Source organism: Phascolarctos cinereus, unplaced genomic scaffold (genome assembly GCF_003287225.1).
Source record: "Phascolarctos cinereus isolate Bilbo 61053 unplaced genomic scaffold, phaCin_HiC Scaffold_9;HRSCAF=440, whole genome shotgun sequence".
NCBI classification, from domain to species: Eukaryota; Metazoa; Chordata; class Mammalia; order Diprotodontia; family Phascolarctidae; genus Phascolarctos; species Phascolarctos cinereus.
In genome coordinates, this window is record NW_027556402.1 from 254,050,799 (window position 1) to 254,058,613 (window position 7,815).

At 60.2% G+C, this 7,815-nt stretch overlaps 2 protein-coding genes across 2 annotated transcripts; one reads left to right on the plus strand and one right to left on the minus strand.

Moving 5' to 3' along the window:
- The first annotated feature begins 44 nt into the window (after positions 1-44).
- Positions 45-5,463, plus strand: TMEM179B (transmembrane protein 179B). Its single transcript, XM_020968110.2, has 5 exons — positions 45-159; positions 4,154-4,341; positions 4,425-4,559; positions 4,899-4,977; positions 5,067-5,463. The coding sequence occupies exons 1-5, from the start codon at positions 64-66 to the stop codon at positions 5,226-5,228; spliced, it is 660 nt and encodes a 219-aa protein (XP_020823769.1). The 5' UTR covers positions 45-63; the 3' UTR covers positions 5,229-5,463.
- A 2-nt stretch (positions 5,464-5,465) lies between these two features.
- TMEM223 (transmembrane protein 223) lies at positions 5,466-7,028 on the minus strand. Its single transcript, XM_020968313.2, has 2 exons — positions 6,690-7,028; positions 5,466-5,807 (listed from the first exon to the last, which is right to left on the minus strand). The coding sequence occupies exons 1-2, from the start codon at positions 7,015-7,017 to the stop codon at positions 5,515-5,517; spliced, it is 621 nt and encodes a 206-aa protein (XP_020823972.1). The 5' UTR covers positions 7,018-7,028; the 3' UTR covers positions 5,466-5,514.
- Positions 7,029-7,815: the final 787 nt, after the last annotated feature.

Here is a 7,815-nt window from a genome sequence, read left to right on the forward strand (position 1 = left end):
CATATGCGTGCGAGGCGGTTGGGCCCGCGAAGGCGCGGGGGGGTGGGGTGGGGCGGGGCGGCCATGGCGCTCCCCTGGCTGCACCGTTCCGAGCTCGTGCTCCTCGCCGCCGCCTTCTTCGCCGGGGCCGTGGTGGCCGCCGCAGTCTTTCGGACGCAGGTGGGACCCGCGGGGCGGGGGGCGCCTCAGCGTCCCCCTTTGGACAGTGCGGTGGTGGGTGGGTGGATTCCCTGGTCTCTAAGGTCGCTTCCCTTCCCTGGGCCTCAGTTTTCCTCTCTGGACAGCGACGGGGCTGGATTCCGTGGTGTCACAGGTCAGTTTCCCGCTCTGGGCCTCAGTTTCCCCTCTGCACAGTGAGAGGCCTGGATTATGGCCCGGACCCCAGCCACTGAAAACAGTGGATCCCATGAAGTGGTTACGTGTATTCAGATTCGATGCGTTCAGAGTTCCAATCACACTTCTGTGAATGTTGTCATTGGTACTAGTCCAGTGCACACGCGCAGTCTGAATACGATGACCATTTGGGGGAGGGGGCCCTCCCTAAAGCAGCCCCGCCCCCTGCCAGGGTGCCCCTTCCCTGTCCGTAAGGGCCAGGAGTAGCCGGGCTGGTTTTTTGCACGAGGCCACGTGCTGTTGAAGAGGCTGGATTTGAAACGATGTTGGCTGGTCTGAGCCCGGGAGCCCGTAGTCCTTCACGAAGGCGGAGGTATTCTCATTCCTCTGTCCCACAGTCAGCAGTGATCTCATTTGGGGAGGGAGGAGCTGCTCACTTCTCTTCCCTTGGTCCTGGGACTTGGGTGTCCCGGAAGTGCCCCACCTTCCTGGCCTGGCTCTCCCGAGCCACCTTCTAAGGATCTGCTTAGGCCATAGCAAGTCATAGGGGCATAGAGCCGGAAGGGACCTTGGAACACTGGAGGAAACTGAGGCGCTGGGAAGGCCCCTCCCCCCCCAAAGTAACAGACGGAATTGGGCTCTGAACCCAGGAGACCTCGCTGCTTTGCCCCAGGGTTTGGAGTTGGGGGCTCTGCCTGAATCCTGGTTTGTCTTTTAAAGCAATTGTTGCTGTCTTTTGATTTTTTTCCGCCACTTACATGTCTGGGTGGATCACTCCCATAGAACTATCTGTCCCATGTAACAAAGAATCAGAAAGGAGGGGAAGTTGAGCAAAAGTCTGCCCCTGTCAGTGCCCTCTTCCCTCCCTTTGGAGGGGGGAAAGAATCCCTCGATTCTTTCCACCTAAGTCGTTGTCATTTCTTGGCCCTGCTGACTTGACTTTGCATCAGTTCGTAGAAGTCTTTGACGCTTCTTTGCTGCTCTCTTTCTCGATGCACGGCATCAGCCTATCATATCGGGCTAGCACAGACTGTTTGGCCAGGCACCGGTCGGTGGGCACTCACCTTCTTTCCAGCTCTCTGCTGTGACAGTGTTCCCGTGACTATTCAGGCGTACTTGAGGGTGATCCCCTGAAGTTGCTCACAGTGTTTTCAAGGGTGCATGGCGTCTGCCTCCAAGGAGGTGAAGGACTAGGCGGTGGGAGAAGGTTCAGGCTCTGTCCTGGGCAGAATTAGGAGGGATGGGTAGGCACTGTTGAGAAACAGCTTTTCAGACCATGTGAGGGGGATGGGTTCCTAAAGAGAACAGTCAGTCCCAGGGTGGGCTGGGCTGGAGACACTTCCCTGCGATTTCAATTCAGGTCCTTGGGAGACCCTTCCAGCCTTGATTTGGTAAAGGCTTTGACCCTTTCCACAATGGTCACTTCTAACTTGATTCCACTGGGATTAGGACAAGAAGGAAACGAAGCAGCATCGAGGCCAGAGGCCCAAAGGCTGGGGGGGGCAGGGAGGGGCTTTGCTGTCGGAGGAACAGACAGGTCCCCATCTTCCAGTGGGGGAAGGCACTCCCTGCTCTGCCTGGCCTTGCCAGGCCCTGTCCAGCCCTGCCCCATCCTGCTCCTGGCTTGAGAAGCCTGGAATTCTTAGTTGCCCAAAATGCAGCTCCATTGGTTCAGATCCCAGCCCCGCCTTGGGCCAGGCTGAACCTCAGATTCCAAAAACAATGATTAATGTACCTCATTAGGACAGAGCAGACTTGTAAAAGCTGTTTTCCATGGTGCATCTGCTCTCCAGTGCATCCAGCACTCTGTGGATTTGGGGCGCGTGGGCCCCAGGGCGAGCTCCAGTGTGGTGGAGTGTTTAGAGCCCTGACGGGGGGGGGGGTCAGCACGGGGTTCAAGTCCCACTTCTGACATACTGGCTGGAGCACCTCACCCCCATGATCCACGTGGTTCTGCTGGTGGGTGGGTGGGGAAGGGCTCTACTTGGAAATGAGGTCACTTTAAACCACTCAGAACAGTTGGTCCATCAAGTAAAAGGTCTTGTGCATTTTGTACCATTGTCTTAGCCATTGTGTGTCTGGGTCTGTTGGCCTTTCCTTCTCTCAGCATCAGGACAGGGACGTCAGGCCTCAAGCATTTATTAAACACCTACTGTTTGTCAGGCATAGTGGATACAAAAAAAAAAAAGACAAAGCCAGTCCCTGCCCTGGAGAAGCTCACAAGGGGGAACTTACAGCAGACAGAATGAACCGGGAGATTGTCTGGGGGTGGGGCAGGAAGGCTTAGGAGGACAGGCTTGTGCAGGAGGTGGGATGTTGGCTGAGACTTGGAAGAAGCCAGGGAAACCAGGAGGCAAAGAAGAGCAGGGAGAGAAATTCATCAGGGGGTGGCCAGGAGGTGGATCACCAAGGAAGGGCTGAGTGAGGCGGAGAAGACCAGACAGGGACCAGACAGGGACGGGCTAGGAAGGCTTGGAATGCCCCGCAGCATTTTGTATTTGATGCTGGAGGCCATGGGAAGCCACTGGAGTTTACTGATGTGGCCAGAGCAAGACAGGAAAATTGCTTTGAGAGCAGAGTGGAGGATGGCCCAGAGTGGGGAAAACTGGGGGGAGGGAGACTGGACAAAGGTTCTTTCATCAGTCTGGGTGCGAGGTGATGAGCCAGGCAGGGGTGGCAGCGTCAGAGGAGAGGGTGGGGCACAGGTGGGAAAGAGGTTACAGAAGTAGAAAGGACAGGGCTCGAGTGGGTGGGGGGCAAGGGGAGGGAGGGCTCCAAGATGAGCTCTTGGTTTCCAGCCTGGGGACTGGTGGGGCCCTGGAAGGGCCTAGGGGAGGAGGAGGAGGGGCGGCCTTGCCAGGAAAGGTGGGGAGTTGTTCTCTGACTTCTTCAGGCCGATCATTCCTAGCAGCACAATGATATGTAGGATGCTACAGGCCCAGACTGAGGCCAGAAGATGATAACCATAGAGGAGAAGGCACCCTGCTATGGCCGTCTGTCTGGTAGCGTGGAAGCGTCTTCAGGGCAGATTTTTCATTGAATTTCTGTCCCCCTGCGGCTTGCTGAGTGCTTGCCTGTCCCACCAGGAGCAGGGGCAGCTGCCGCCAGGGCCCAGCTCGTCCACGCAGCCATTCATTCCTCGGATGGTCCCCAGGCTTGCTGCTTCCCTCATCTCGAGCTGGGCTACCTGCAGTGCCCGTTCCTGTCAGAAACCTCCTCCAGCAGCAGGGAGGCGGGCCCTAACAGCCCTCATTTAGAAGGATCTGCTTGCAAATGCTTCTTTCCCTCCTTCCTGGTTGCCTTCCTGGATGCTTCCATGTAGTACAGCCTTCTGGGACTATCTCATACTCACGTTGTGGCCCGGCCCTCTGATGTCACTGACACAGGGAATGCCTCCTGAGAACTCTTCCTTGGTCACTGCACGGTGGCCTCTGTCCGGCCCTTCTCCAGTCTCGGAGTCCCGCAGCGGGATGAGGCCAGGGACTAGCCCAGGGTCCCTCACCCAGGAGGCAGCATGAGGGGGAATCTGAGGCCGGCTCTTTTCCCTCATGCAGTCAAGTGTAGGATGATAACATTGTCCTTCACCTCATTTCTAAGCGCGTCTTCTTAACATGCTCCCTGTCCACGTCGATCCGTTGAATGTTGGGAGAGACACTATAGACCATCTTTTGCCAGAGCATAGGTGTGGAATTTGACTTGCCCTAGGGCACATGCTTGGACCAGGACCACCTAAGGAAATAGCCACTTGGGCACCCGAGTGCCCGTCCCTTTGGGAAGGCTTTGTACTTTGGCCAGCCCCTCAGTCTGCCTCTCTTCCTAGGGCTCCTTCAATGGCCAGTGCCCTGTCTATGGCACCACCCTCTGGAATGGCTCCGCCCTGTCCCTGGCCAGCTCCTCCGCCCCATCCCTCTGCTACTTTGTGGCGGGGGTCTCGGGACTCCTGGCCCTCTACTGCCTCTTGCTGTTGCTTTACTGGACATACAGCAGCTGCCTAGAAGATTCTCACAGGTGACCATCGAAGGGGGGGGTTGTGTGTGTGGGGAGGGTGTTGGGGGGTGTCGCCAACCTCCCTGGTGCCTCTTCCTCTGCAGAAGTCCTCTTGGCCTGCGCATCTCTGTGGGCTTGTCGGCTGTAGCCATCTTCCTGGTTCTGGTGGCATCCTGTATCCTACGATTTGGCACCAAGTCTCTCTGCGCCTCCATCATGCGCTTTAAGATTGTGAACTGGTAACGGGCATCTGTGGGGAAGGAGGGCCACGGGGCTGGTGCCTGCCCATCTGGCCATCGCGATGTTCTGTGACACACTGGGGAGGATGGAAGGAGCACCTCCGTGGGGGAGAGGCCTGGGTGGGGTGCCTTGGGGGCAGGCCATGGGCTGCAGGTGCCCAGAGAGCTGCACCCCCAGTCACTGACACACAGCAGCTCTGTGATTCTGAGCAAGTGAAGCCACCTCAGGTCCCCGTCTACATGGGTAGGGGAAGGGTCCTCACCCTGGGGTAAGATCTGCCCCAGTGCCCAGCTGGGGAGCCCCCAACCTTGCTCATCGAGCCTCTCTTGCCTGTGCAGCTGCTCAGATGCCCAGAAACTTCCCTGGCTGCCTCCCGGACCCGGCCTACACTTCTACTCCACCCTGTACAATGCAGAAGTAAGGAGAGCCTGGGAGCAGTGGGGGAGAGCTGGAGGGAGGGTGCCAGACCCCAGGCAGTCCACTCTTCTCTCTGCCCTCTCCTACAGGCTTCCTCCTGGGTGAGCCTGGTGTTGTGGTGCCTACTTATGGCCTTGCAGTTGCTACAGTGGAAGTGGGAAGCCCCCTCATACCGGCCCCTGGAACGAGGGGACCCCGAGTGGAGCTCGGAAACAGATGCCCTCTTTGGGGCCCGCCCATCCCGTCCCTGAAGACGGGCTGGAATTCACAGTTTCCTGACCAAAGACTGTATGCCCAAGTGCCTGTGCCTGGTGGCCCCCACTCTGCAGCTGCAGGGGGCTCCCCCAGTACTCCCTCCAAGGGGGATGAATGCCAGCAGCTGGCTCCCATCCCCTTCCCTGCTGCTGCTGTTTTTGTAGCTGAACGTTGCGGCCTTTCGCCTTAAAAGTGAACCTTCCCTGATGAATGAAAACACAAAAATATCTACGTTGGGCTTTCCTGTCTCTTTATTTGTTACTGGGTCTCTGCGCCGGCAGTTCACAAGCTCCGGTAGGCACCCACGGTGAGGTCAAACAGCCTCACGTTGGGGAAACGTCCAGCTTTATCCAAAAGAAAATAGAAGCGGCGGCCTTTGACCTTGAGAGGAAGCACGGCTGGCACCTCCCCTCGATGAGCCAGACAGGACACCTGACGCAGGGGCACGGTGAACTGGGCACCCAGGCCAAAGGGTGCGTGAGTCGTCAGGGTCACCTGCTGCCCCCCTTTCCTGAGCAGCACAGAGCGTACGGAGCGCTGGGAGAAGAGCAGCCCGGCGGCCAGCACCAGCAAGCCTGGGGAAGGACAGGGAGGGAGGGTCAGAGGTCACAGGTGAGCCAGGCCCTGAGGTCATGGAGGGGTCCCTTCATCTCTGGGCCCTGGCTTCCTCATCTAACAAAATTAAGGAAATGGACTAGGTGACTTCTAGGGTTCCCTACAGGTATCAAGAATCTAGAATTATCATGCTTTCCCCACCCATCAGTCACGAAGCATTTAGTAAGTGCTTACTGTGTCCAGCACTAGGCTAAACCACGGCACACCAGAGCACCCAAGGAGCAAAACTTGGGGAGGGGGGATGCCCATGGGCCGGCAAAGAGCCTGAGGGTGGGGGACCCCGAGGCGGAAAAGGAAGGAGCCTGGAGGCTTCTGTTTGATGGGGGTGGGTGGGAGGTGGACTTGGTCAGTCCCTGGGCAGCCAGTTGGGGCAGCGGCTGGAATGTCCAGGGGAAGATGGCCAAGGACGACACTGGGGGGGGGCCACACCCGGGAGAGGGAGACACAAGGTGGGTGGTCCCTAGTGTGGTGAGCGGTGACGGCGGCACGGTGGGCTCCTCCAGGAAGGGAGGCTGGCCTGTGATGAAGGTTAAACTGTGGGATGTGGGGACCCCTCCTCCGGGGCTTCCCGAGGGTCTCCCACTTACCGAGTTCCTCCCTACAGACCAGCAGCGGGGCCCTGGGGGCTGAAACGGGAAACAGCCCCGGGTGACATGCCCACCTCGGCGCCTCTGCTCAGGCTGTGGCCCCTGCCTGTCAGGCTGCTGACCCCGATCGTCCTTGCCCTTTCCCAGCTCCCCGACATGGACGCGGGGGTCAGGTGGCGCCGGGCCTGGGCTCAACTCCTGGCTCGGGCCTCAGTTTCCCCAGATGTGCAACCCGCCCCAGACTCCGGCTCTCACCCACAGAGGCGCAGCCGGCCGCCAGTCCGTAACGCCAGAGCGCCGAGCCGGGGCTGGGCCGGCGCCCGGGGCCTTGAACGCCGCCCTCGGCCTCGGGGCTCTGAGCGCCGCCCCCGGGCCCGGCCAAGGCTGCCGCGGCCAGCGACGTCCAGAAGACGCCCTGGCTGGCGCAGAAGAAGCCCAGGAAGGCGAAGAAGCGGCCGCGCTCGTGCTCGAAGAGCAGCACGTCCCGCTCCGGGGCTGCCTTGTGCAGCGCGGCCCGGGGCCAGGCGGCGCCCGGCGGCCCGAAGCTGCCCACCAGGCGCGCCAACCCCGCCAGTCCTGCCATGGCGCCCGCCGCTTCCGGGGCGGGACTTCCGGCCTCCGAGGCGCCGGGCCGGAAGGGGGAAATACTAGCGCGGACGCGGGTTCATGGGGCGGGACTTCCGGCCTCCGAGGGACCGGGCCGAGGGGGAGGGCGAAATACTGGCGCGGACGCGGGTTCATGGGGCGGGACCTCCGGCCAAAGTCCAGTCGGAACCTTCGGCCTCGGCGCCCGCGCCCCTCGCTGGGCCTGGGCTTCACCCCCGGACCCGGGGCCCTTGTCCACATCGAGCCCGGCGCTGGATGGGGCCTCCCTGCCCTCCGGGAGCTTGCACTCTAGTCCTGCGGGGCCGAGCCTGGAGGGCCCGGATTGGGGGAAGGAATGGGGAACCCCCGGCGGGGCCTGGCGGGAAGCGGGAGCCACGGCTGCTGCCCCTTGAGCGAGGGAGTCACGGCTGTGCCAGGCCAAGGGCTGCTGTTTGGTCCTAGAGACCAGGGGAGCCCCTGAACCTCAGACCCAGATGTGACCCTGGGGAAGACGCTTAACCGCTGTCTGCCTCGCTTTCTTCGACTGTAAAATGGGGTGAAGATCATAGCACCGACCTCCCAGGGTTGTGTGAAGAGCAAATGACGTATTTGTGAATCGCTTTGCACCATACCCCGCATAAAACAGGTGTCAGTCAAGTTAGGGGCCTACTGTGTGCCAAGCGCCGCGCTGAGCGCCGGGGCTGCAGAGGCTGAGGACCGGCCCTTGTGCTGAGAGGGCAGGGGCTGGGGGCAGCTTCCTGCAGAAGGCGGGCTTTCAGCTCGGACTCCCAGGCGT